The 27,958-nt window shown below is 40.9% G+C and overlaps 1 protein-coding gene across 3 annotated transcripts; it reads left to right on the top strand.

Annotated features, from left to right (window-relative positions):
- Positions 1–27,025, top strand: CLSPN (claspin). 3 transcript variants are annotated; one of them, XM_090057983.1, is made up of 25 exons: positions 1–116; positions 990–1,125; positions 3,208–3,671; positions 4,644–4,811; positions 5,151–5,240; positions 5,506–5,578; positions 6,171–6,279; positions 7,129–7,685; positions 8,841–9,032; positions 10,292–10,467; positions 12,547–12,746; positions 13,047–13,111; positions 15,904–16,106; positions 16,770–16,930; positions 17,779–18,005; positions 18,378–18,492; positions 18,623–18,707; positions 20,721–20,836; positions 22,092–22,256; positions 22,379–22,500; positions 24,338–24,468; positions 25,049–25,160; positions 25,856–25,938; positions 26,160–26,321; positions 26,512–27,025. In XM_090057983.1, exons 1-25 carry the CDS (start codon positions 96–98, stop codon positions 26,626–26,628), a joined length of 4,050 nt encoding a protein of 1,349 aa, XP_089914109.1. In that variant the 5' UTR covers positions 1–95; the 3' UTR covers positions 26,629–27,025. The 3 variants fall into 3 exon arrangements, with proteins under 3 accessions (XP_089914109.1, XP_089914108.1, XP_089914107.1); XM_090057982.1 differs by lacking the exon at positions 1–116 and adding an exon at positions 321–483 and having other exon boundaries at positions 4,647–4,811; XM_090057981.1 differs by lacking the exon at positions 1–116 and adding an exon at positions 321–483.
- Positions 27,026–27,958: the final 933 nt, after the last annotated feature.

Below are 27,958 nucleotides of genomic sequence, written 5' to 3'. Positions count from 1 at the left end.
GCTCCGGCTGGGAGGCGGGATCAGCCCCAGGCAGAGCGCGAAGAATCGAAGCGGCTTTCCTGGCGGGCGGCAGGACAGCGGGGTCGAGCAGTGCCATGGCGGCGGCAGCGCCTGAGGTAGGCCTGCTCCGCTCCGCCAGCCGGTACTGGGAGCCGTCGCCCGCCCCGCGGGCTCCGCCCGAGAGGCCACCTCGGGACGCAAAGCAGCCGCGGCGGCTTGTAGCTCCCGCGCCCTGAAGACGACTACGTTTCCCAGCATGCTCCTCGGCGCTGTCCCAGTGCATGCTGGGGGCGCTGGCCCGCGGGGCATGCTGGGAAGCATGCTTGGGTGGGCACTGCCTTGGGGCTCCCTGGTGGCCTTGGTTGGAGCTGGGTGGGCTCAGCCCTGTGCTGGATGGGGCCAGGGAGATGGGATGCTGATCTCTCCAGTACCTTGCACTTTTCCCCTTGTGCAAAACAACGAAGAACGTTTTGTTACTCAGCTGTGAGGATTCTGGTTTTTGTGAAGTTTCATAAAGTATTTTTATGGCATGTGAAAGTTGCAAGTTTCTGGCTAGTTTTAAGCTGTGGCCACCAGACAGTGTCCAGGCCAATATTTGTTTTTTGCTTTGATATGAACTAAGAATTTCACAAGGGAACTGTGGAGTAGTGGAAATGATATAGCATATAGTCATTTTTTTTTAATGTCTGAAACCCAAATAAATCTTACAACTACAGTATCAATGAGTAATTGATGACCATGAGGGTGGTTAGACATTGGAACAGGCTACCTAAAGAAGCTGTGGGAGCCCCATCCCTGGACACTTTCAAGAGCATGTTGGGCAAACCTTGGCTGGGATAGTTTAGTCAGGGATGATTGTGGCTGGACTAGATGACCTTGGGAGGTCCGTGCTTTCCTATAACTCTAATTTGGGATGAAACAGGTCAATGAATTATTCTAACTTAAATAGCTCATGCTGTATGAAAATAAACTTTCTTCTTGGCTTTTAGCTTTGCTTAGGTGTAGAGGAACTAACACCCGACTTGCAGAAAGCTTATGACGACGATTCTGACAGCGGACAGGGCAGCTGTGAAACAAGTTCTCCAGGCCATTCCAACAAGGAAGTTGCGTCTCTTGATGACAGAGGTCTGTAATACAAAAAGATCTCTATGGTTAGATGTGAGGTTTTTCTCTTCCTCCCTAAATATTGTTATTGTTCTCTGTACTTTATAGTTTTACCTTTGCAGAAGGTTGAGAGAACATGGCCCTGAACTTTCTTCATGTTAGAAGCAGTATTTCTTTTGAAACTGTTCACCAGGGCACCCCAAGGAAAGGCAAGGTCTAACAGTCACAAAGTGCTGGAAGACCGTTTTGGACTGGACATAAGGAAAAACTTCTTTATCGTCCAAGTCTCCAGAGTCTGGAATAGACTCCCCCAGAAATAGTGCAAGCACCTACTCTAGACATCTTTAAGAAATGCTTGGATGGCTGTCTTGCTGGGGTGATCTGACCCCAGCTGACCTCCTGCCCTTTGGGCAGGGGGCTGTACCGGATGATCTCGCGAGGTCCCTTCCAGCCCTGAAGTCTATGAATATTTTTCATGCTATCTGTATGAAGTATTTTTTTACTTGTTGGGTTATAAAGATGTGACATATGTAATGGTTTACTGTTGACATATTTCGCTGTCAAGAGTATGTAATGCACGCTTATAGCTGGCATTAACAGAAGTCACTATTCATGCATGAATCCAGACTTTTAATTCTGAAATATTTACTAATTTAACTTCAGGACAATTATTACAAATTATACAATCAAATGCAGTTTTCTAGCTATTACATGAGAAGATATCTTGCAGCCACCGTTTGCAGTCTGACATTGCATTGTGCTTACTGGTTCATTGAAAATGAAACTCAGCTATGTACGATGTAGCTTGAGAGAACCACACCAGCTGTATATTAACCATCACAATGCACTAACATATGCAGATACATATGGTTTCAATTCAGCATGCCTCCTTTGTTGTTCAGGATGTGGGTAGAGATCTGTAAATGGTAAAAAGGTGGTAGTTGAGGTTGAGAACGGGAAATGGGGATGGGGTTTTAAATATCTTAATTGCTTTATTTCCTTGCCGCCTTATGAGTTGCATAGTTAACCCAGGTGAATCTGACTCCTTTAACTTGAATGTGTGTGTATGTGTTTTGGTGGGAGGGGGGTTAGTTCTAAGTTTTATGAAGTTCTAGTCTGGCTGAATTGAAACGTTTCTGGGATGGGGAAATGAGAATATAGAGTTTGTACCTTGAGAGCAGAATTTGTCTGTAAACGTACCATTAACAAATTCTAAATTTCCTGATGCCCCTTGAATACCCTGAGTACAGTAGATATCTGTGATTGTGCCTTTTACAAGGAAATTTTCACTTTTGGATAAAAGTTATAATGTAGATTAATCATGGTTTAAAGTTAGAGCTCAGTGCTGTTTCCCTTTTGCGTGCTTGGATGGGGAAGTGACAGGATAAAATGGGATCCTGAAAATACATTATGTTGCATGTCAACATATGAAGTACCAGAATGAATCAGTTTCTTCCTGATCTCAAACCTGAATTTTTAAACCATAATATACTTAAAATTTTCATGCCAACCTCATTAGTAGCTTTAAGTATGGGGCTGCAGGGCTTTTGCATGGAAAACATAAACTAAAATTACATTTAAGTAACTATATATTCTGTCACTGAAATGCTGCTAAGGTTGCTGCTACGCTGCAACAGATTGTTCTCCCTGTACTTTTTGGGATTTTGGACTGAAACTCGGATAGAAGAAGATCAGGAAGTGCTCCATTAAGGTTTTTCTATATATCCTGAAAAAGAATATTTGTGTTACAGGAAAAAAGAAATCATGCATTTACAAAGAGCAGTTAGAGTAGGAATGCATGTTGGTATTTAACTATCACATAGTAGAAAAAGCAGTTTTCACATTGGCTTTTATTGAACTGCTCTGTATAGAACAGCATGAATGTTTGCAGGACTGGGACCATGGCATTATAGTTTTCTTTCAGTATGTTACTGTTTGCTTTGGTTACATAAGAAACAGACTACATAAAACACAGGAATGTTACTAATTAGTTTGGGAATGGAGAACAGTATCTGGCATAGTATGTCATTTGGTAATGGACCTATGAATTTTTATAAACAATCTGTGATCTATGGTATAAAGAATGCTCTATGTTTCTTCCAGATTCAGAGGAAGAGATTTTTGTAAGTAAAAAATCTAAAAGCAAAAAGGTGCTTCAGGACAGTGAGAGTGAAGGGGAAGAGAGAGGCTGCTCCCTTGAGAAGGCAAACACTGTAGCTGAAGATGTCAAGAGTGGGGAGGAAAAGGAGCATCTTATTACCCGAAAGAACAAAAAACATCGGATTCGCCAGGCTCTGCTGGACAGTGACGAGAGTGATATTGGTGACACGTTAGATCACAAAAACCTTGAAATAGATGAGAAGTCTGGTGCGACTCAGAACAAGCTGGATTTGGGTTCACAGGTGGCAATTTTGCCAACATCTCTGAAACAATACAAAAAACACAAAAGTAATTTTGAGGATGAAACGGGCACAAAAGCAATGGGGAAGTCGAGGAGGAGGATGGAAAAAGAAAAAAAAATGGAGGCTATTAGAGAACTGAAGAAAGAAAAGAAACGGAAACAAAAGGTATAAATGTTTGGAGAAACATTTGATATTGTTAGTCAGGTTAAATACAGTTGAAGCATTTGGTGATGGTAATTAAAAACCTCTAATGAAATGTGTGTACTCACAACCCACTAGCAGTTTGGACTTCCACAAGAGTCTACACACAGGATACCACCAACTTAATTGGCATTTTGAAGTATCAGTCCTTAAGGTGGGCTTGTCAGTCTAGAGGCAGCTCAACACATAGCTAGGGAGGGATGATAATGGTTCAGCTTGTTTCAAAACATGAATTGTTTTAGTTCTGATACAACAAGGCTTGTGGCCTTGGCTTGATGTAAGGTATGAAATCTATCAAACCCATTCATCAGTGGAGCCAAGCTACTATCATGCCAGCCTCAGAAAGAGGACATGGGTTGTCCTTGACATCAGAGCCCTGTTCTTACTGAGCATCTGATAAGAGGTGTTGCTAAAGCCTCCCCTGGGCATAAGCCAGCTGTTGACTGCTGGGGTACAAATACAGATTTATCCATGGGCCTGTTGTTGACAATTTAGGGATTTTTTTTTCCCATTCCAAGGTATTAGGCATTAGTTTCCACCAAATTGATCGTAGCTGCCTTCCATAGCAATCAAATGATTATGCTGTAACAAGTAATGGCAGCAAATTAACACTTAAGAAATGCTGTTTTGGGGCAAATATTGCTAATTGTGCACAATTGTTAAGTCTATGGTCTGTGCAGGACTCTTTATGAGCCCTGGTGAGTTTTACGTGATTCGTTTCCTGTCTCCTGATTGCAGAAGTTGAGAACCTGCATTGGCCTGATTTTGTAATGTAAAGTCAATATGACTTGACTACAGAATTTGAAAGTAACTCATTTTTTTGTCTGAATGATGGGATGTTTATCAATTATCCTGAAATTGTAAAGATGTCTTTCAAATATTTGTAAGTGAGCTTCTGAAGTAATAATTTTTTTTAAATGTTGCTTTTTTACTCAGCAGGAAGATAATGGTGAGAGAAATTCTATTAATGATAGTGGGTGTCTTCTTGCTGACAAAGAACTCTTTGATAATAATTTAGAGAAAGAAAATGATTCCCATCTCGAAGATGAAGAGTCACTAGAATCAATAAGAGCTGCAGTGAAAGACAAAGTGAAAAAATATAAGGTAACTTAATTTATTCTTGTACCTTCGCGCATATAACAATCTTTTGTTGACACATGCAATTCCACTTCTACATGAAGAAAATAGTCCCTAATGTCTTGTTTTTAGGGGTGTATCAACAGAAGTGCCTTCTTTAAGCACTAATGTCATTGAAGGTGCCAAAAAGAATATTGTTGTGGAGGCAGTTGAAGAATGTGCAGTATAATGTTTATATCTGTTTCTGAAAGTGCTTGCAGGTGGAAATTCACTACAATGATACAGAAAATCATTGCACAGAATTATTGTGTTTTGCTTTTGACAGCTCCTCGCTATGCATTGAAATTAATCAATCCATTTTTATAGGGTAAGAACTTGTTTTCTGAAGATCAAAATTACAAGCATGTATTTGATGATGAGAATGAGGAACCCACATTGAAAAGAGCTAAGAGGAAGGTAAAATATTTCTTTAGGCTTCTTAATTCCTTTAACTCTCACTAGCCCATAATATTAATTTTATGTGAAGGTTTTTCTTGGTGCTCAAGAATGGAACCAGCATGACAGGCATATTTTCAAGATTATTTCTGGTTTCTTCTGTTTTCCTGCTGCTTCAAAAGTATGGCGGGGCAGGGTGGAACCTTTTGAAAAACTTTTTCAAAAACACTGTTTTGAAACTGTAGAACTATGCCTATATTCAGTCGTCTTCTTTTTTTTCTCTCAGGAGAGGAAGGCAGCAAGGTTAAGTAAAGAAGCCATGAAACAACTGCATAGTGAGACCCAGAGACTTGTAAGAGGTAAAACCTGAACCACTTGTTTTAAATGTAAGATGAAATTTCCTTAGGAAGGCAACAGAAAAGGAGTGTCAATCAAAGCAGTGGACTTTGTTCTTGCTTGATATGTGGTATTCAGAATTTAAATTAGGTAAGCTGCAAAGCTGTTTCTCCTGAGATTTTATTGAAATGCACGTTTCATTGCAAGAATGATTTTTTTCTGAAAACTACAACTTGTCTTTAAACAACTTTGAAAGTCTTTTGGAGACTTCTTTTTACAGTTTAAATCTGGACTAGAAGTAACTGACTTCATGTGTATGGGGGACTTAGTTATACCAAGTAATTAGAGTGGGTCTTGTTCTTCTGTTACTGGTAGCTAAGTCCACTTGGTTCTGAGTTCTTGGGCATGCTGCAGGCCTTATTCTTCAGGGCAGTTTGTGGGCATTTGGATAGAGGTCTAACAGCTGCATGTTTTATATATTGGAGTTAAGCTCTGCTCTTCATGTCTAGTTGGATCTCTTAGTTGCAAAATACATGTGCCAAGCTCATCTGAATATTTGAGAAAATGCCTGCCACTTCCATACGTGACTAAAATGTCACTTATTTCCTTTGGTAGAATCATGTCTGTCGCTCCCATATCATGTGCCGGAAACCAAAACCATACATGAGTTCTTCAAGCGTAGACCTAGACCAGCTTGTCAGGGAAATGCAATGGCATTGCTGAAGTAAGGAACTCTTCTGTCTCATGTTGTCTTGTATGTCCAGTTCTTGATTTGCTTAAGGAATTTACTTTGTATGTAGATTCTGTTTCAGTTTATAATCATGTATTGCTATTGGGGCACCTGCAGCTACTACTTTCATGCAAAATTAGGGATATTCCTTGAGTATCCTTTTAATGTAGTTTAATAGCTGAAAAATAAGAAGTGATTCACAGACCACAAGTCTGGGATATGGGGATTACCAGTGGCCTGAAGACCACAGTTTGAGAGCCAAAGTTCAAAGTGGTTGATCTGCTAGTTTTGCATATAATGACAGAATATTTCCCCTAACTGGGTTTATCTGCTACATAATCTATAAAGCAGTAAAACTTGAGAGCACTGTGTTGTTGTTAGCCCGCTCTAAATTTTTTGTGAAGGTATCCCATGCTGTCCTTCAAATCCAAATTTATAGCTATGGTTTAAAACTCATTGCCCTATGCAAAGTCAAATTTTATTTGAGAAGGTATTTAATAATGTTGTGTACTTAAACCTTGTTCACAATATAACACCTTTTTTTCCTTTAAATAAACCTAAAATAAAAGAATCCTGTATTAATTATTAAATAACCAAAGACTGGGCATTTAAAATCTTCGTGCTTCCCACAACCACTCTAACTGGCATTGTAGAAACAACCTAGTTTTTTCATGCAACTAAGTGCAGCATTATATGCAGACATAGACATTACCATTGTTCCTTTCTCTTGTTTGGTTTAGTCTTTTCCCCGCTTGTCCTTCCCCCAACCTCCCATCTCATGCCAGTTGAGCTAAGGATGTGAAAGTGTATGTTGGGTTATGATTTGCTTTCTGCTCTTTATAGGTCTACTAAGTATCAACCCTGCCTAAATGAAGAAAGTGCAGACACTGCGAACTCAAGTGTGAATATCAAAGACACTTGGACAGAGGTTGGTCAAGCAACAGCTAGGGAGCTGGAAACAGGACTCGATAAGAATATTGACACCTTTGCAGATAAACCCTCCACATATGTGGAGGAGAATCTGAGAGAAGATTGTGATGAAAAGCACAGACAGGATGGTGCCTTGGATGCTCTTGAGAGCCTAACAACTGCTGGTAATTCAGAAGAGCAGGTTTCTGACTTGCGGAGTAGTCAATGTGGGGAGCAAATGGAGAGTGAACTTCTATTGGGATCTGAAGCAAGTGCCCTTGAACAAAGAGAGGACCAGCTGCAAAATACAGGTGTAGAATGTGACAAGCCTGTTCAACAGTTGGTTTCAGTGGTGATGGCACAGCCTGAAAAAGTAAGGAAGTCCAAGCTGGATAAACTTCGGGAGCTGGGAGTCGACCTATCCGTCAAACCAAGACTCTGTTCTGACAAGGATTCCTTTGTTAACCTTGATGAGCCTGAATCAAACAAAGGTACCGCATTACCTGTTGCTAGATCCGAGAAGCTAAGCAAGGTCAAATCAGCACTTTAGAAGGCAGACCTCTGGGAACAGCTAGATGTTAGCAGTTCAGAAAGGGGAGGTACTTCCTTCTGAGCAGAACTTACACATTTCCGCTTTGTGCTGGTGATGACACTTTCTTTTAGATGAGTTGTAAAACAGAAGGCCGGATACTTTTATGGTGTTTAAAAACCTATGAAACTTTTATTAAGAAGTGTAGTGACATTTTTTGTACTGCAGATCCCCTGCAGTTACGTAAGTTGGTACCAGAAATAGGTACCAAGAGGGCTAACATTTTTTAGTCTTGGTGCCTAAAGGTGAGCATCTGAGGATTGTAGTTGCCCAGCATATGACTTGACTTTCAGAACCGGTGGGCATAAGAATCTTCCGCTGCATTTCACTAGCAGTCATGGTTGTACAGCAGATGAATAATAGGTTGCTCTTTAGTTTTCTAAATAAAGATTTAGACACCCATGGTTGAAAATTTGGGCTGTTTGTTTCAATGGTAGATTGTGATTCTGTATTAATTTGATTTTGCTTAGTACTTTGAGATTCTCTAATTGTAGTAAAACTTTACATTCATACATTTATATTTATTAATAGCATTTAGTCTACAGCATCTGCTTTCTTTAAAATTTATAGAGATATATGGGCTCTGCCCAAAACCAGTAACTTGTCAACTTTCAACGTGGATTTAAACATTTATATCAATAGATTGCTGGAGATCTTTGATTATGGGAATAGAGACTCTCTTTTAATGAAGTTGGATGATAATACCCAAATCACCAATGAGTAAATCAAGTTATTTTAAGCTTTCAATTAAGAGTAATATAATATTGGAACAAATATCGAAATATTATATTTGTTGACCTTTCTTAGAGTACCCACTTGAATATCCTGAGCTTGGGTCGCTGTATTACTTTATATTTCCAAATCAAACAACATTGACCCCTCCCCCCATTTTTATGGATTAGCTCCTGAAATATTGCATCATTTTTCTAAGAATACTTTGTAATGAGATTTGTCTAAGATGAAAGTGACTGCAACTATTTATGTCTTTGCTGCATTGAATGAATTTGGTAAGAGCAAGTATTATACTGATGGCCTTAAATGTAATATATATTTAAAGAACTGGAAGCTTTGAAGGCACGTTTCTTGAAGCACACTCTTCAGACAGCCAAACCAAAAGCCGAGCGGATTGTAAACTTGAACATTATTTGTAAAGAGACCACTTCTGAGGGAAAAGAGGAGCTAAAATCAGATGTGGTGCCAGTGACATTGGCTGCAGAAAATGTAGATGAAACAGTCTACACAAAGCCAGGTATATCTGGGAGAAGAGGGAGGGATTGTGTTGAAAAATAAGTATGTTGTCTCTGACAGATACAAGATACTGCATACTATTCGCATTATCTTTCCTAGCAGTCCAGGCTGTACCTGAAGTTTACTTTTACTAAGATAGAAGCATAAAGTTAATTCACCATCTCCTCTGCATTTTCTAGTGTCTTTTTTTTTTTCTGTCTGCCTGTTAGATAATAAGGTCTAAGTTTATGGCACATTTTGATTTTGAGGAAGGATAGTCTAAACTTCTTTCATCTAAAGTGCTGAGCACGTTGCAATTACCTACAGTCTTGCATCAGTTTCAGAATGAACTGTTATAAGTGAGAAAACTACTTAAGAACAAAAGCATTCAGATTGTCTTACTGCACATTTGTGGGTTGTGGGGGAGGAAGGGGGTGGGCACTGTATTTATTTCCCTTCAAAAATCTAAACTAAAATGAAAAGAATCTGTGTGTACACAACTCATCTTGTTCCAGTTATTTTTTTTGATCAGTTGGGCATGTAAAAATCTTAAAAGGGGGTTGGCTATTGGGAAACAGGTGGCTCTCAGCTAGAATTTTGGCTGCTGGCTCTGAAATTTGCTTCATCCTGGTGCAGTCTCTAAATGTCTGGCGTAAATAGATATAGAGAACAAATACATCTATATGCAATCTGTAGATCATCCTTCATGTGTTATTTATATTTAATAGCACTATTTTTTCTGTTGCAATTCTTCATGCAGACAGATTTTGTAACATATTTTACTTGTAAGCATTTGCAAATTAAAAAAAAATATCCTGAAAACTAATCTGATTTACCTATATTATGTAAATGGTAAAGGAGATGTGTAATTTGGTTGGCCCTATAGGCATGCATCCATTCTAGCTAGCTGCTTTTAATTATTTTATATGCCTTATTAAATCATTTTTGGGTAAGTGGAACCCATTGTTCCCATAAGACACAATGGGAAGAAAGCCCTTCTACCGGTTTTCCAGAGCTGTGCCAGTGGCACTTGTGGGTAATGAGGAATCTCCTTGATAATTCATAAGATTATGTTGCCTCTCTAAATGGAGCTTATTCAGGCTAGGTTTAGCTCTTCTAGCCAGTAGATCAATTCAGAAAACCTTTTATAAAATAAAGCACCGTTGCCTTTAATCTTCTTTCTGTGAGTGTAGTTCTATTAAATTGAATGCTTGAAGGCAGTAAAGTTTTAAGGGTTCATTGTAGTGCATCTAATATATTCATTTATTCACTTCTGCCCAGGTGAAAAGCTACAAGTGCTGAAAGCTAAACTACAGGAGGCCATGAAACTCCGCAGGATTGAGGAGCGCCAGAAGCGGCAAGCACTGTTTAAACTGGATAATGAGGACATGGAGGAGGAGGAGGAGGAGGAGGAGATGACAGATGAGTCGGAGGAGGAGGAGGAAGGCAACCAAGAGGTCTGTATACTATATTTTTACATAACTTAGTCAACTTCTCAGGTCTGATTCCTCCTAATTAATTAACAAGGAAATGAAAGAAATCAGACTTGCACAGCATTAATATTGGGGAATTGCCAAATAGAGCCAAGTGGTTTTAGTTTTGTTTTTAAACTACATATTATTGTAAGATCCTCAGGGTTTTAGTTGCCCGTCACTGTTTTTAACACTGTTCTCTTGTTTAGTTTTCTTTGCCAATCCTACACTAGTTCAAACTTATCTTAAAACAACAAAGGTATCTGATCACTGTTTTTGCAGTAGTTGTTATTATTCCTTTAGTGGTGGGTCAAACCTTTTGACAATTCAGACCTTTCTTGCTGCTTAGAGAAAATGTTGTATTAGCCATATTGGTTCAAATAATTAGTTCTGCAGTTTGCACCTTGTGGATTGAGCAATATCTGACCCATCACTGGAGTGAAGCCCTCATCCCATATCATTTAGCTAATTAAACAAAAGCCTATAAAAACCTTGACATACTGAGTGATGCTAGTATCTTGAGCTCCTGATTGGGAGTGGGTAAGTTTCAGTAGGATGTATGAACACTTAATTGAAATCACCTGGTTGATCTCAGATTTAGAAGCATCAGTCATGGTTTCATAGTTTCTAGGGTCGGAAGGGACCTGAGCAGATCATCTAGTCCGACCCCCTGCCATGGCAGGAAAGAGTACTGGGGTCAAACGACCCCAGCAAGATGTTCATCTAACCTCCTCTTAAACACCCCCAGGGTAGGAGCCTGCACCACTTCTCTTGGAAGTTGGTTCCAGACCCTAGCTGCCCTGACCGTGAAGTAGCGCCTCCTGATATCTAACCTAAACCTACCCTCTGCCAGCTTGTGACTGTTATTCCTGGTCACTCCTGGCGGTGCTCGGGGGAACAGTGACTCCCCCAATGCCTGCTGATCCCCCCCTGACTAGTTTATAACAGGCCACAAGATCCCCCCTCAGCCTTCTCTTGTGGAGGCTGAACAGGTTCAGGTCCCGTAGCCTGTCCTCATAGGGCCTGCCCTGTTGTCCCCTGATCATACGAGTGGCCTCCTCTGGACCCTCTCCATGCTGTCGACATCCCTCTTGAAGTGCGGTGCCCAGAACTGGACGCACTACTCCAGCTGCGGCCTGACCAGTGCCGCATAGCGGGGGAGGATCACCTCTGGACCTGCTCAAGATGCATCTGTGGATGCATGCCAAGGTGCGGTTGGCCTTCCTAACTGCCTCTCCACACTGCTGGCCCATGTTCATCTTGGAGTCAATGACGACCCCCAGATCCCTTTCCGCCTCCGTGCTGACAAGAGGGGAGTTCTCCAACCTGTAGGTATGGTGCCGGTTGTTCCTCCCGAGGTGCATCACCTTGCACTCATCAGTGTTGAAACCCATCCTATTCTCGCCCGCCCACCCTTGTAACCTGTCTAGGTCTGATTGTAGCCCGCTGCATCCTTCCAGTGTGCCCACGCCCCCCCACATCTTAGTGTCATCAGCAAATTTGAACAGGGTGCTTTTTACCCCCTCATCTAAATCACTGATGAAGATGTTGAACAGTGCGGGCCTGAGGACCGAGCCCTGCGGACCCCCACTGCCCACGTCCTTCCAGGTTGAGAAGGACCCATCCGCTACCACCCTCTGGGTGCAGCCCACCGGCCAGTTGGCGACCCATGTGACTGTGTGGGTGTCTACACCACAGCCCCCCAGTTTCTTAATGAGAACGGGGTGAGAGACGGTGTCAAAAGCCTTCCAGAAGTCCAGGAAAATTATGTCCACTGCTACCCCTGCATCTAGTGATCTGGTGATCTGATCGTAAAAGGCCACCGGGTTGGTCTGACAGGATGTCAGGGATGTTTTAAAAGGATCAAAATGGCTTAGCTATTCAAAGACCTGTCTGTACCTATGTTGCATAGGGTGGAATAGAGAAGTCTGAAAATTGGGCATTTCTTTCAATTCCCCCACCCAATTTTTGTTAGAACTTTGTGTATGAAAGTACACAGTTGAGCAGCTGAGTAAAAAATACTTTTTGCTGTCTGTTTACATGGATGTATATTGGGTGTTTTAGACTGTGGACTTTCTTCTTGGTGAGGCGGAGGAAGAAAATGAGTTGGAAGAGAAGGGTACTGATGATGGTGATAAAGAAACTGACAAAGAATCAGTTGATGAAGAACGGGTGGAGAAGTCTGTGCATTGTGATTCTGTCTCCAAACCTCCTTCAACAGAATCCACACTGATCCTGTTCAAGGACAACTCCTCCAAACTGGGGTAAGAAGGGGAGATTCCAGCCTGTCTCAGTCGCACTGTGTTAAAAACAAAAATGCCTGTTGGTTCTCTTGGATACAACAGATGGACAGGATGTAACTTTTAGAATTTTTTCCCCCTATTTTTCACAATCCAAACAGCTGTGTATGCAAACTGTTTTCATATACAAGTAAATGGGTATCTTTGTCATTTGGCTGAAGAATCCACTTTCATATTGCAGCAAAGAACACTTTTTGTCAGGCAAGGTCTGGCAATTTTGCACTGAATAACAGTTTTTTGTCGCATGTTATTTTTAAATTGCAGATATTCCCTTCCTGATGAAAAAACTGAGATGGAGGAAGCTCCAGACAAAAGGCCTAGCAAATTAGGTAAAGTGTAACTGCTGCATATTGCTTGCATTTCTTTTGGGATTAGCGGTTTTGATAAAAAAGTGTTTGGTTTTTTTGGTTTTTTTTTTTTTTTTGTACATTTCTGTACCTGGATTCCCAAATATGTGAGTCTTGCTGTCACATACTTGTAGTTGGACTGTGACATATTTTTCTGTGCCACTTTTAGTATCAAACTTGGAAAAAACAGTGGCTCATTCACTTGCTATATCAGAAAGGAAGCTGAGAGCAGAGTGATGCTAGATTGTATCCTAGTATGTGGGCCCTGGCTTGGATCTGATGTATAAAATGTCATCTGAGTTGATATTTTAACAGAACTGATAGTGCCACAAAAGCTATAACTTATCATGGGATTTAAAATGTAGTGTGACATATTGAGGTATGCAGCTCTTTTTGCATAATCATACTCTCTCAATGCACAGGAAAAATAGAAAGTTTTAAGACCAAGATAGTAGCATCAGAAAACCTTTAATGACCTGAAAATCAAAAGGGGAATTTTTGCAAAATAAATAAGCACCCCCGCCTCAAATAAGGATGCATTGTTAAGGATGACAAAACTAGTGTAAAAATGTAGGGACAACATTGGGATGATTAACACAAAATAAACTGCAACAAACAATATCTATAAGTGAAAGTAAGATTAGGTTCTTTAAATACAGAATTAGTCAGAGGAAGGTAAAGATCATGTAAGGGGTGACAGAGAAGGCTTAAATGTGACCAGATGCTTAAAACAATTAAAGCTAACAGGAACAGGGTAGCTTTGAAGTGATGTTGTAACCCTGGTGGTCCAGGAAATATGCAAGAAGCAAGGATATTTTTGAGGGTGATCTTTTATTGGACCATCTGCATGGTCGGGGGAGAGTTTAGATGAGCTTTCAAGTAGAAAGTACTCTTCTTTAGGACTGAGATGGAAGCAGATGCAACCTATGCTAAGTAAACGGAACAGTAGTCTATATAATATTCTATATGTAAATAAAATGGTGTGCTTGAAAGGAATGGAGCAGGTCTGAAAAGAAGAAAGAGACATTATCAGAGTTAGCAGAAAGATCAGAGAAATGCAGTAAGAAAGATGACCTGATAAGTAGAAGAGCAAGACCATACAAAAGATAAAAGGGTTGTAGGAATACAGACCATAGTAGGGGAGAAACAGATTCTAGAATAATTTCTAAGTCAGATAAATTTTATTATACTGAAATGCATCTTAAAGTAGTAAAGAAACTAGCTGAACCAGTAGTGATTAATTATTTCTGAGAACTGATGGAAGATGGGTATGGTCCCAGAGGACTGGAGAAGGCAAATGTAGTATTTTATGAAAGACGACCAGAGATATTATAGACCTCTCAGTCTAACTTTTACAGACAGATGGTTTGTTCCAATAGCTTTCTAAAAATGAGCTTGGGAGAACATAGTGGATGTTAGAGCAATAAGAAATAGTAAGCATGGCTTTAAGATCAAATGTTAGAGCAATCTAACTTGCTTTATCATGTTTACAGGGTAATTGGCCTAATGGGTATGGGAAAAGCAGTAATGTGGATATAATCTGACATTTTCAGGGTTTTGACACAGCCCTACCTGCCATGTTCATCCTTCAGGTTCATTTGTAGCCCTGCATGGCTGCGAGTCCATCCGATCATAACTTTTCTTGGTTTGTTATCACTCAAAAGCCATTTCTAGAATTTTTAAGCCTTAAACCAAGGGCAGGCAAAATATGGCCCGTGGGCTGAATCTGGCCCACCAGGCACCCACCAACGAATTGTACCCTGCCCAACCCTTACACCCACGAGGGTGGGAGCGAGGTGCCCATGTATACACAGACACCGCCCCCCCCCCCCAACATGCTCTATTGCACCTCGCTCCCATCCTTGTGGGTGGAAGGGTCCGGCCTAGCCAGTAGCGGCTCCGGGGCAGGGCTGCTGCTACAGCTGCCCCGGAGGCTCCTGCTCACTCTGGGAAGCAGGGTCTGGGGCTCCCCTCCACTTCCAGCAGAGTCTTGGGACCTACATTGCAGGTGGCGGGGAAAGCAGCTGGCTCCAGTGCAGGGCTTCCTTTCGGTGCCACGCAAGTGTAGGAGCTGTGGGCGCGCCGTGTGGAGTACCCATGATAGAAGTGGGCCAGGCAGGCTACACTCCTCACCCCAATGCGCAGTGCTGGCCAGAGCTGTGCGGTGCTAGGTGCCAGCACCTATTTGGGGCACAAGCGCTCAGAGTGCCCCTGCCTGCTGCTGCTGCGCGCCATATGGGGAAGTGTTGGGGAGTCCTCACATCCCACCATCCTCCCTCACCCCACAAGCCTCACACACATCTTGCCCCACAACCCTCCGACTTACACCCCCCAACTTATTCTGTGTTCCACCCATACACACTATACAACAGTAAGACTTTATTTTTGAGTTATTATGCAATCCCCTCTCTCTCCATGTATTTATTTATTTATTTATTTATAGAGAGAGCTATAGAGAAATATAGTATGCAAACACAAATCATGACAAATATTTTTTGTAATAAAATTAAAATATGTTATAGCAGGTTTTTGAGTTTTAATATATGACTTTTTTTTTCTGGTTCTGGCAACCTCCCCTTCCAAAAGAAGTATTTCTGGGGGCAAGGGGAGGGATGTCCGGTGGCAAAGGTTAGGGGATGGGACTTCTGGTCCCAGTATAGTGCCTGTGGGGGTGGGCAACCCATGCGGCCCTTGACAGCTCACCAAAACTTATTAAGCAGCCCTCTAGCTGAAATAGTTGCCCTCCTGCCTTAAATGGTTGCTTTCTTTTTTAGAAGATGACGATTCCTTTTCTCTGCCAACTTTGGCAAAAGAAAACAGCCACAACAGCAGCTTTGAGTTGATTGGCTCTATGATTCCATCCTACCAGCCTTGCAACAAACTTGCACGTGGAGGAAACTTTCTGCCTGCAGCAGGAGGTTTTAGGTCACCATCTCCGGGTTTTTTCAAAGCTAGCTTTATCAGCTCTGCTTCCAAGGTATGTCCCTTTGTTTCTAATCATTTGTAACTCTTTATGTTTCTAACAAACAGAATTCTTGTTTCCTTTTGTATCTGCAGAAGGTCATCTTACCAAATACTTACCAACACCTTTGATTAATTGGGGTTTCAGAAATGCTAATCTTTCCTGTGTATTAAAAGTAGACATAGAACCTGCCCTTTGGAGTGACCCAGGGGAGCATGCTGACTTGACAACTAAAATTTTAAAAATGTCTAAAACATCAATTGGATTAGTCGGCAATGGCTTTTCATTGTTAATTATAATTGTTCATGTTTGATCCAAAAAAGGATTGCATTTCTCATATGTCTCAATAGTGAGTTCTGAAAGGTGTGTATCAAATTTATGGATGCTTGCTGACATCACTTTTAGCATGTGCTATGATCTGCCTCCAAGACGACAGTGGACTATCACAGCTACATCACTCCTATAAAGATTACCACGGTCCAAGGAAAGACACTGTGATACCCAGAAGCTTTTTTAAAGTCTAATCCCAACTATGCGTTTGATTCAATAAAAGGTATCGCCCACAAAAATTCTTGGCCCTCGCCATGAATATTAACTATGTTTTTGCTTCTAACTTTCAGGATTTTAAAAAGATGAAGTATTTAAAAATAACTAAAGACTTTATTTGTTTCCAATTAGAGTTCTGGAAAGATATCTGAGCCCTCCCTGCCCATAGAGGATTCCCAGGATCTGTATAATGCCTCCCCTGAGCCCAAGAGTTTATTTCCAGGAGCTGGAGAGTCTCAGTTTCAGTTTTCTCTGGAAGATGATACTCAGAGTCAATTGCTTGATGCAGATGGGTAGGTCTGTGGTGTATACTGGCTGTTGTTCTATTGTGTACTAACATCAGTACACCATTCAGCTTGTGAGATATTTAGTGTTATGCTCTTGGGTTATGTGGCAAGGCATAGATAAATAATTGGCCTTTTATGTTGCATGTTGCCTTGGAGAACTGTTACACACTGCTTTTGCCTCTGTTAAAAGCTCTTTAACATTGGAAATGGAAACATCTGGTCTATTGCATTATAAAGATGACAGCATTCTCTCTCTCACACAACTTTTTCATCACAAATTTGTAGTTTGTATTTTAAAATTTGCCTTTTTCTCTTATCCTTAAGAAACTGAAAACAAATACTGTATATGTGGGTTGTGTATCTGGATGGAAATGTATCTGGATTGAAGATCTACTTTCTGTCTTTTGGGTTTCAGTGTTGATTTTATAAAAATGTGGCTAAAATCAGAAAGTTATGTAACAAAGCTTTCTGAATCTACCAGACTGCTAGTATTACCTGCTAAGGCTTGAACACGCATTGTATTTGGCCTTTGTTCATCACCAGAATAGTTGCATTCTAGTGCCAAAATCATTACTAGTGGTAACATGATATGGGAAACCAAACTGAATTTTCCTCTTCTAGTTTGGGCTTGGAAGACTTGCAGTTAAAGAAACCAGTTACATGAATTACCTCTCTCTGACTCGAGATCGCATTTGTTCACAGTGTCACAATATGACTATGTGTTAAAACTTTGTGGGAGTATTTTTTTAGATTTTAAAGACAAACTCCCTGTATATATGGAAAGGCGGAATTCACTAAGATGTGGCCGATGTTAAATTGTAATTGATAATTTTTAGCTAAAGGTTTATTTTCAGGTTTCTGAATGTTGGGCACCACAGGAATAAATACCAGTCCTCAAAGCATCGTCTGACTCTGGCTAGCATGGATGAGAATGCAATGGATGCCAACATGGATGAATTATTGGATTTGTGTTCTGGACAGTTCAGCAGCCATGGAGAGCGCACTCCAAATTCTAGCAGTGGCAAAAAGCAGAACATGGAAGAACTGCTCAATCTGTGTTCTGGAAAATTTGTGTCTCAGAGTAGGTTCTGACTCTGCTTGGTGACTTCACTGTTTGTGCTTAACTTTAGATTAACTTTAATTGAAGTTTCATATTAACAAGTCCTTTAGTTCTTGCTAGTACTGTGCAATATGGTGTTTGGAACTGCTCAGAATTGTAGTCCTGGAACTGGTTGGCATCTTCAGGCACACGATATTTTCCAAGACATTCAGGGTACATTGATGTAGGACTGTGCCATGTTCTACAGGGGTATCTGACCTAGGTCAGATACTGTAAATGAGATGATTACTTTAATGCAGAATATAGCCTTCTGCTATGTATACCCTTGCTGTCATTCCAAAGGGGTGATTAAGGAAGTTGTCTAATAAGTTGTCCTCTTGTACCTCTCCGTAGCGGCTTCTCCGACATGGGCATCTTCCGTGTCCTCTAAGCCAGAGAAAGAGAGCGACGCAGAAGATCCAATGGCAGAAGCACTAGCACTTTGTTCGGGATCCTTCCCAACAGACAGGTCCGTATTCTGTCTTGGAGAGTCACGGGACATGATTGTGTAGCAAGCCCAGCTTAAACAGTTATAATCCTGTTATGGCACCTTGTATAACCACTGCTGAGTATCATCTAAAGGTATGTGGTTTTTGTAGGGAAGGGGAAGATGAAGAGGAGCAGGAGGAAGAATTTGGCGATTTTCAGCTCTTAACGGATGACAATGCATTTGAGAATGAAGAGGTGAGTTTGACAGAAATGTAACTACAAGACTGGCTAAAAGCATTCTTTTTGTTAATGTCTTTTTTTAATATGCAGCCATTTATGCAGGATGTCTCATCTTCCAGAATAAGTTCATGATTCTGTTGGCAGAGCAGTCTTTCAGTTAGTTTAAGGCATTTGATTTTTAGAATGCAAATGTGCTAGTTAAATGCCCTGGTTCTCTGAAAAAATAGTCAAGTGGTTCTGAATCTTGTTAGACTCAAGGCATCCCTTAGAAAATGCCAGTTCTTTAGGGTTCAGTTGTTCTGTGACTATGGAAAAATATTGGAGCAGTTCTGTTGCAAATGACTTTAAAAAGACCACAACAGGGCAAAATGTTTTTAACACAATGGATCCCTTTTGAAATCTCTGGATTTATCTTGTTGTAAAGGTGCTGAAGGGTTTCCTCAGAGCTTGCAAGCTGTCAGGGTGTTTTGTACTCTTGGGAGAAGGATCTGCAGCAGGCTGTGTACACAGAATACATGCATGAGATTGGACAGCGGTAACTCCAGGGTGGGAAGCCCGGGAAAAAGCAGGGGAGACTGTCTGGGGAGAGGGGAACTGAAGTTGTGCTGAGAAGGGCTGCTTCTGAGAAGGCTGCTACCAGGACAAGTGCTTCTGAGAGGATGACTGGCAGAAGAATTGTGATTGAGTGAGCTGTTGCTGAGGGCAGAGGAGCCACCAGCTACTAAATACCCAGGATTGTCTGGTATCCTTTACTAAAGGGGCAGGAGTTGAGCATACAAGTTCCCTTCCCCACGCTTAAGATCCCTGGGTGCAGGGAGTCCCTGGGAGGGAATCAGGCACAGGGGTTGCTAGAGGAGGCTTTCTGGGAGAGCTAGAGAAAGCAGCAGGGAATTGTGGCTGTGTGGGAGCTCCAGCAGAGCTCAACAAAGTACAGCTGAGAAGGGGCACTCCAGGTGCCAAATGCAGAGGAGCTGCCTTGGGAAGTGTCTGGGGAACGATGTGGTTGACTGCAGGCACCCAGGAAAGACTGGAAAAGGGAAGAAGCACTGGTCTCTGGAGCAGCCGCACATGAGGTCCTGACAGGCACCCCCATCTTCTGTCCAGATCACAGCATCGCCACCCCTCTGAGGCAGAGCAAGCACCGCTGTCCGCAGCTCCACTGCAACCACTCCACAGTGGGCTACTTTGCTGCAGGCAGAGTGATTTTTGTGGAGACCTGGTTGATTAAGTGTATATACCTGTTATAAGTTGCCTGAGTGTTAAAGTTGATAACATAATTGCTTTTGTTATATGATAAGTATTTGCTTTATCTGCCAGTATAGATTATTATTGAGCTCATTGAAAATATTTTCTGTTATTTGAGGGATGTCAAATTTGCCAATCTCTTTACAATTACTGTAAATAATAAAGTATTGTAAATAGTTAGTTAAGGTGTGGTCTTGTCGGGGGAGGACCATGGGAGAGCACTCCAATGAGTGGTGCTCCCAGCCTGTAGACTGAGTGGGAGTAGTTTGAGACCTACTGGCACCCCAAGATCCCACAAATTTGGACATGGCTGTGGGTAGCACCATACCCAGGGTTACAGTGTGAATCATTTGCACACCAAAAGGTAAAAACAGACATCTGATTTGTCCTGGGCTTTGACTCGCATCAAAATAGATACAGGGCGATTTGTTTTCATGTAGCCTGACTATCAGTTAACTCAATTTGTCTCGATTATCCCAGGGAGCAATTGTTGTCTCCGATACTTCACAGGTACTTAGAGTGGGACAGTGATGGGCTTGTACATCTGTAGAATCCCAGGTTAAAAGGCTTTGTCATAGGACAAATCCAATATCTGTGTTTACCCACACAACACTAACATATAGCACCCTAGGGTGTTGCAACACCTTTGGTTAAGAATCACTGAAAATTAGACTGAAACATTGTGTTGCTTAATCACTGCCAACCAAAGGAAGCTGAGGTTAGCAGGAGTAAACAATCCACTGAAATGCTGTAGGAATTTCTGAAAACTCATTGATTTTACAGGATGAAAAAAGTGAAGGAGATGAGAGAAGTGAAGATTGTGATAATGAGGAAACAGAAGTTAGTGATGATGATGAAGAAGAACTGTTAAGACAAAGGCAGGGCTTGAAGAAAAAATTGTAAGTACACCTGTCTCTGAATTGCCTGCGAATAACTATTGATGTTATTAGAAACAGTCTGCAGTTTCTGAGAAAAAATTGAGGGCGGGTGTCTCGCTTATCAAGAGGACATATATGTGCCTGTGAGGGGTTAGCTTTGAAAGTCATTTCTTTTTGCTTTGGCACTGTCATTATATATGAATTAGCTGCATAGCTCTTAACTTGGACAAGCAACTGGGGCGTGCATAACCTTTTATAAGAAAGAGCAGTAGATCAAGGTAAAAGTAACATATGCTTTTCTCTTTTTCCTTGTTGAAATAGGACTGCTCTTCATATTTCTCATGTCTTAAGAACTTCCATTTAGAGCAGAGGTGCTCAATCTCTGGCTTGCAGGCCAAATGAGGCGCAGGGAGCCTTACAGTCTGGCCTGTAAGTCTCCGCATGGGTTGGAAAATTTGGTGATGGGGGAACAGTGGCAGCATTAACTGCCACTGCCAAAATCCCAAGCCTAGTGGGGTGAGTTGGAGCCAGGCTGTGATCCTTTTCTCTGTCTGGCCCGATGGGAGCCAAGCCGCTTCCCCTTCCCTCTGCAAGGTTAGGTTGGAGCTGTGCTGCACCCCCTTCTGTCCGTGAATTGGGGTCGTGCCCCTTTCCTGCCACCTGACTAGGTTGGGGCTGGGCCATACTCCCTTCTTTCTGCAGGGCTGACCACATTGCCTCCCTCTATGCAGCTGGTTTGAGGCTGGAGGGCCAGGCCATGCCCCCTTCCCTCATGGGGCTGGATCACAGCCCTTCCACCCTGTGGGGCCAGGTTGGGGCTGGCCCAAGCCCCTTTGCACTGCGCAGGTGGATCAGGGTCAGGCTGCCCCTTTCTGCCCTCTGTGGTTGGATGGGGCCCCACTAGATCCGGCCCTCAAAGGGAAATGGCGCTGCCCGTCCGACTCACCAACCAAAAAGGTTAAGCACCACTGATTTAGACCAATAATACATATTTTTGCAAGTGAAAAAGTGACTGTTTCTGCCTAGCTGGGCGGGCATCAGGAAAACTTAGTGGCATAGTCTTGGGTGGTGCTGGTTTGAAGAGAAGGTATATTGGCAGATCTTCCACATTTGTGTGCATAAAAACATCTAATGATTGAGTCATACAGAAAACTTAAATTTTATACTCTCGCATTTGGGAATATTGTAAAAACATGTTAGAATTCACTTTCCAACATTTATATGATGCAGCTGAGCAGTTTGTTTGTAACTCCTTTTATATATTCTTGTTTTATAGAAAACTGCAGGATTTCATGGAAGATGAGGCAGAGCTATCAGGGAGTGACGTAGGAAGTGAGAGTGAATATGATGGTGAAGAGCTGGATGAATATGAAGAGGAGATCATTGATGAAGAACTCCCTACTGATATGGAGCTAGAGAATCAAATAAAAAAAATACACATGTCAGTACCAATATTGGTGTAGTTATGCCCTGTGTGTGACATGTTAAAACTCTTATCTTTTGGGTTATAATCTGGAATGACAAGACTAAAGTATGGTTCTCTGTCTTCAATTTTGATGCTAGGAAGGCAATGCTTGATGATGACAAACGTCAGTTACGCTTGTACCAGGAAAGATACCTTGCTGATGGAGACCTGCACAGTGATGGCCCTGGACGAATGAGAAAATTCAGGTGGAAGAACATAGGTATAATTCTGGCATGTTAATATTCTAATTACAGAGCAAAAGCTAGTGAGGGGGGAATGTAAAGTACTTCAGCAGGGATCTAAATATGAAGCTCATGGTAGTAAGATGGATTGTGAGCCTTTATTTAAAAAAACAACAACATTTATTTGGTAACTGGGGCTAGGAACTCACTCTAGCTTCGCCTCTTGAGTCCCAGGTCACAGCATAACTTCGGGTTGGAAAGTCTAAAGACGAAAAGTTACTTAAGCGATCTTCATGGAAACAAGCACTTCTGGGGAATTTATGCTTTCCTACTAATGTAAAAAGAAATATTTGTCTCTAATTGCAGCTGTTACAAAGACTTTTCAGGTTTTAAGTCTCTGTGCACCATTAAAATAGAATAGAGAACCTGTATTTCATTTTCCTAGAGGTTTAGTTCAGGAAAAGTTAAGAGGAAGCTGATGAAATCCAAAAGCTTGCCTTGTGGCAAGCTGAGGTGGTATCAGGTATTGATTTAAGACCCCTTTATGAGTGTCAGCAAGACACACAAACCTATAACTCCTACCACTTGAGCTAAAAGAGCATTTCTGATTGACTGATTTTTAATCTGTAGTAGGTTTTTCTTTATTCCCTGAATGTAGCCACTAGAGGGGGGCATGACATAACCAGTTTGTTAAATACTAATAATCATTTTAGCAGTTCTTTATATATTGTTATGAACTCCCATAAGACAACACTACTCTGACAAGATCCAGTTTCCACCAGTATTTTTCCTTTAAAGGAGTCATTCAAGGTTTCTTCTGCACTGAGGAATGAAAAGCATGTAGTCTGTTCTGGCTGGATTTTAGAATTCTTCCACTCGTCTGAAATATCCATGTTTTCTCTGCGTGTCAGCTCAGACGAATTAAACTCTTATAAGTGACTACCGTGGCCTATGTGGAGGGGAAAGGGGAATGCTTAGTTGGATAAATGAAAAAAACCCTACAGAATTCCGATTTTATTTTCCTTGGAAATACTTGAAATATTCTTTCGGACAGTTTTAAATTTACTTTAAGGTTTTTCTTGGATAAAGCAGAGCACAACTTAATGTGCTGGGGGAAAATTCTTTGTGTACTGATGTTTGTTTCTTTTATATAATACTTGCTTATTTGTAAGGGAATAGGCTAGAGACTGCCAGACATGTGCATTCAAATTATGCATGTGGAATATCTTGTAGTTTTTAATGCCAGTAAGGAATAAGCAGTGGACTGTGGCAGTTGTAAATAGATGGTAAACTTAATATTAATTTTCTCTTGGCTACTGAGTTACCTTGTATATTTAAATAAGAATGTGGTTTACATGTACATAAGCAACAAAGATACTGTCTATAGAATGCTTGAGTATCTTGCTTTAGTTCCTCTCGCTGTTTAAAGCTGGCCAAATAGCTTTAATCTTGTCAAGTGATGCTGCCTAAAACTCTTTATAGGAAACATTTCCACTGGGTATTTCATCTCTATTTTGCTAAATGTTCTGGCTCCATCTGTCATGCATCTAAATGAGAGGAAGCATTCTGCATGTAATTTACTTCTTGGACATGTATATCTGAGTTATTTAGGAGATGAGATTTCTGGCAAAGACAATTTTGTTGGAACTTGACTAGTTTTAATAACTTGTTTGATCTTCATTGCTTCTGAGATGCTTACTGGCTTTGCAGGGGTGGGAAGTTTTTAACTCATGAGTGCATGTATTTAATATTTTACACGTACTGCTTTCTCGAGCAACACAAGTAAAGCTTTTTTGAAGTAACTGTCTTTTTAGCACATATCTACATTCATCATGTCCGCTGCGTTTGAGAGCTAATTGCTGTCTCCTCATCTAGATGATGCTTCCCAATTGGATATGTTTCATGGAGACTCTGATAATGATGAGGAAAATGAAGAACAACTTGATGAGACAGAGGCAAAGTGGAGGAAAGAGCGGTTTGAACGAGAGCAGTGGTTACGTGAACAGGTATGGAGTTAGGTTGCAGCAAAGCTACTTCCTTACTCTGCATGTAACTATATACAGTTAGCAGATGACAAACAGATGCTTCCTTGAGTTAAAAATTGTATGTTATAAACATTCTGCACTTGTTCCATTTGTGGTTCCTTAGATTTGACTCGACCTTTACATTTTTAAATATTCAGTATAGAAGGGACAACTACATCCAATGAGAGGTGAAATTACCTCTTAAGTTCCTACATAAAGACAGTGGCAGAGCCTGAAGGCCAGTTTCCTGCTTTAGAACTGTAGCTGCAAAGCCGTTTTGCTTCCAGGTTGACAAAGGTGCCTCAACTGAACATAGTGTCTGAGCACTGAAATGTGCTAGCCTGTTGTTCAGGCTATCGTAATAGATTAAAGGAAGCTGATAAATGACTTGAGAAACTGCAGGAAACTTTACCTCCATGGAGTTTTTCATGGAGTTTTTATTGTAAAATTTATTGTAGTAAAGGAATTGACTTAATTCAGGTCACTAAATGAAACATGCTTTTTGAGTTGTGGTTTTCATTCATTATCCATCCTCACAAAATATCCTTTCTTTTTATTTCAGTTAGAGAAAGGAGACAAGAAGGAAGAGGAGGAGGAGGAGGAAGAAATAGGTGAAGATAGTCAATTCATGAAACTAGCAAAAAAAGTGACTGCTAAGTCTCTGCAAAAGAAAGGTAGGTTTATTTAAGACAGGAGTGGCCTCGGCAGAGGCATGAACTTTGACTAGCCAATGACCAGCCTGTGAGCCCTGGTGCAAGGAGCCATTTCTTTACCTGGCTGTAGACCAGGATGATCTCCCCCAGAATTTGTTAAAGCTGGATGTGTCAGTGCATTCAGTGATGCAGCCAGAAGCTTGACAGAGGAAGACAGTCTGTTTGCTAAAATGTTTCTTTGCTACTTAAGAGAGATTGTGTTGCTGTGATCAAAAGAGGAATAAGATTGTGGAAACATTGACGACAAAGAGACTTGTTGCCACTTTTAGTAAAGAACCTTTGGGGGTAGTGACATTCTTCACAGCACAGCTACTTTCCCAAATGGTTACAGCTGAGGAAAAGCTAATACCACATTTTAGTTGAGAAACCAATTGAATATTAAGGTTTTTCCTTGCACATGATACAGTGTGATTCAGAGTCTGCATAACTGCCTCAAAATTAACAAATTCCCTTCCAAATCAAAAAGATTTAATGGCTGGTAATGTTACCTATCAGTCATATGGTTCATTGGTCAGTTTAAAAAAACAACAACACCTGTCTGCAGCATTTATTGGAACGGGATTGGTATGATTCCTACATACTTCCTAGTTTTGTACCCAAACATAGTCTTTCTCATGATATTTAGGAACTGAAGTTTCCTTCTTTGTTTCCTTCAGCTACACCTGTAGCAGCTGTAAAAGAAGCAAAATCCTTGCCAAGAAATCCTTTTGAAACATTCAGACCTGCCAGCGACATGATGGTTGGTATTTACATTGCATAAACTTGTATGTTTTCATATTGCATTTATAGAATGCCCTTAAAAAGGCAGGTAGCAGGTGAAGGCCCAGCTCTAGAAGAGTTCTGAGAAGTGGATAGGTACCAATGTGATATTGTGACAGTCTTATCTTTTGTAGAAACTATATTGTGTTCTGTTCTGCATGCAAGTGATTTTTTTATGCAATGTTTGTTTGTTCTCTCCAGGTAAAGAGTGGATCACTTCTGAACAGACCTAAATCTGTTCTTCAGAAGCTAGCAGCCATGTCGGACCTTAATCCAAATGCTCCCCGAAATTCAAGAAATTTTGTCTTCCACACACTTTCCCCAGCTAAGAGTGAAGAAGCACAGGAGAAATCGAAATTGCAGGTAGAGATTTACGTGGGATGGGCTACTAGCGTTTAACTTTCATAGTGTATTACTGTGTTTAATGCTTGATTCAGTTAGTAGGCTGCATTCTTACTAAAAGTTAGTGTTCAGGCAGAATCCTGATAAGCTGATGGAAGAATCTGTCGTTTTACAAGATCTCAAAATATTTTCCCATTGTATCTTGTTTTAGGTGAAAAAGAGGGGTCCTTCTGCAATAGTGACACCCTCTCCCAAACGGCTGAAGACAGATGGTGCTGCAACAAAAGGGAGCCAGAGTCGAAGCATATTCCGATACTTGGAGAACTGAATAATTCTCTCTCTGGGGCCAGGGATTGTAACTTGTCCTTTTGTCAGCCAGCAGTATGTGCTTTTAAACATCCAGGGGAAATTAGTTTTCTTTGCTATTTTTGCCCCTGCTGCTTTTTACTTGTGTCAGTTATCCTGGCAGACTCAGTGCTTTCCAGACGGTGGCGTTTACGTATCTCACCAGGTCTTTGCCAGCATTCCACAGCAAACAAGAAGTCTTAAAATCCATGCTTTAATTGGTCTGAGGCATTAACTCAGTGTCTGCCCACACATTACTAACATTACACTACAGAATGCAGACCGTGTGGAGTTATGACACAGCGTCACTTCCTTCCACAAATTCCCTTAGTGCGATGGGTGTGTTTTTTTTTTTTTTTTTTTTTTTTTTTTTTTTTTTTTTTTTAGAATAACAGTGGCATCTGTGCATGGCAACAGGTACGGCGTGGTGAGATGTAGGATCTTTTATATAAAAGAAACAAAAATGTTTCCATGTACTGTTTACAGCTGCAGTAGTAAAGTGCTATCTTCTATCGCAGCTATTTCTTTTTCTTAGTGTTGACCATGTACTGGCTTGATAACCTGAGAGGTTCCAGTCTGCATTTTAAATATATTTAAAAAATGGTCTTCTATAAAATAGTGTAAATAGCATTTCACTTTTCCCAGCTCTTAACTTCTACATCCAATTTTTTATATGTATGCAGAGGGTATGCGTATGTAAAAGTTGTTTTTATGCAATGAAGATTATTTTTTTCAGTTGCCTGTGGACTTCTTTTGGATAAAGCTGAAGCTCTCCATCACAATTCAGCTGTTGTAGAGGTGAATCATCTATCCTTTTACAGATAACATAGGGCCTTCTTTAGAATGAAGAAACTAGGTACTATACTCCAGAAGAATGATTATTTACAACCCTTTTCCAGTAAGAACAGAACTTGAAAAACAGGTAAAACATGCATCTACTTGCATTTTAAATGTGTGATGCTAAAGACCACTTCACTGTAATGTTCAGGCTAGTTCTTACAGACTGAACATTTTCCTGAGACTTGATTTCAAATGCTCTAGATGCTGACTTGACTCCAAGTTGTACATTTTGTAATTTCATAAGCACACTTTTGTGCATGGCTGAATGTAAAATATTTTAATGTATATTGTGTTTGTAAAGGACTGTGATACTAATAGGTGTGCAATTTTTACAATAAAACGAGCTTCTAATTTTCTTTGGCAGTTGAAATGAAGTGGCAAAACCTCACTCACCTGTGGGCAGGCATCCCAGAGAATGAATTATTTGCCTAACTTGCTTTTTCCCTTATCCATTTATCCTAGCCCACAGCTGG

The sequence above is a fragment of the Crocodylus siamensis genome, chromosome 7 (assembly GCF_052110815.1).
Source record: "Crocodylus siamensis isolate JL-2025a chromosome 7, ASM5211081v1, whole genome shotgun sequence".
Classification (NCBI taxonomy): Eukaryota; Metazoa; Chordata; order Crocodylia; family Crocodylidae; genus Crocodylus; species Crocodylus siamensis.
The sequence above is the reverse complement of the archived record's forward strand: the minus strand, read 5'-3'. Positions and strand labels throughout refer to the sequence as shown.

What these genes read in the sequence shown, in the direction of transcription:
- CLSPN (XM_090057981.1), top strand. Translation starts at nt 394, where the DNA reads ATGGGGCCAGGGAGATGGGATGCTGATCTCTCCAGTACCTTGCACTTT. An exon ending in GACCCAGAGACTTGTAAGAG is followed by an intron (nt 5,579 to 6,170) that starts GTAAAACCTGAA and finishes TTCCTTTGGTAG; the next exon opens with AATCATGTCTGTCGCTCCCA. An exon ending in AGGAGAAATCGAAATTGCAG is followed by an intron (nt 26,322 to 26,511) that starts GTAGAGATTTAC and finishes ATCTTGTTTTAG; the next exon opens with GTGAAAAAGAGGGGTCCTTC.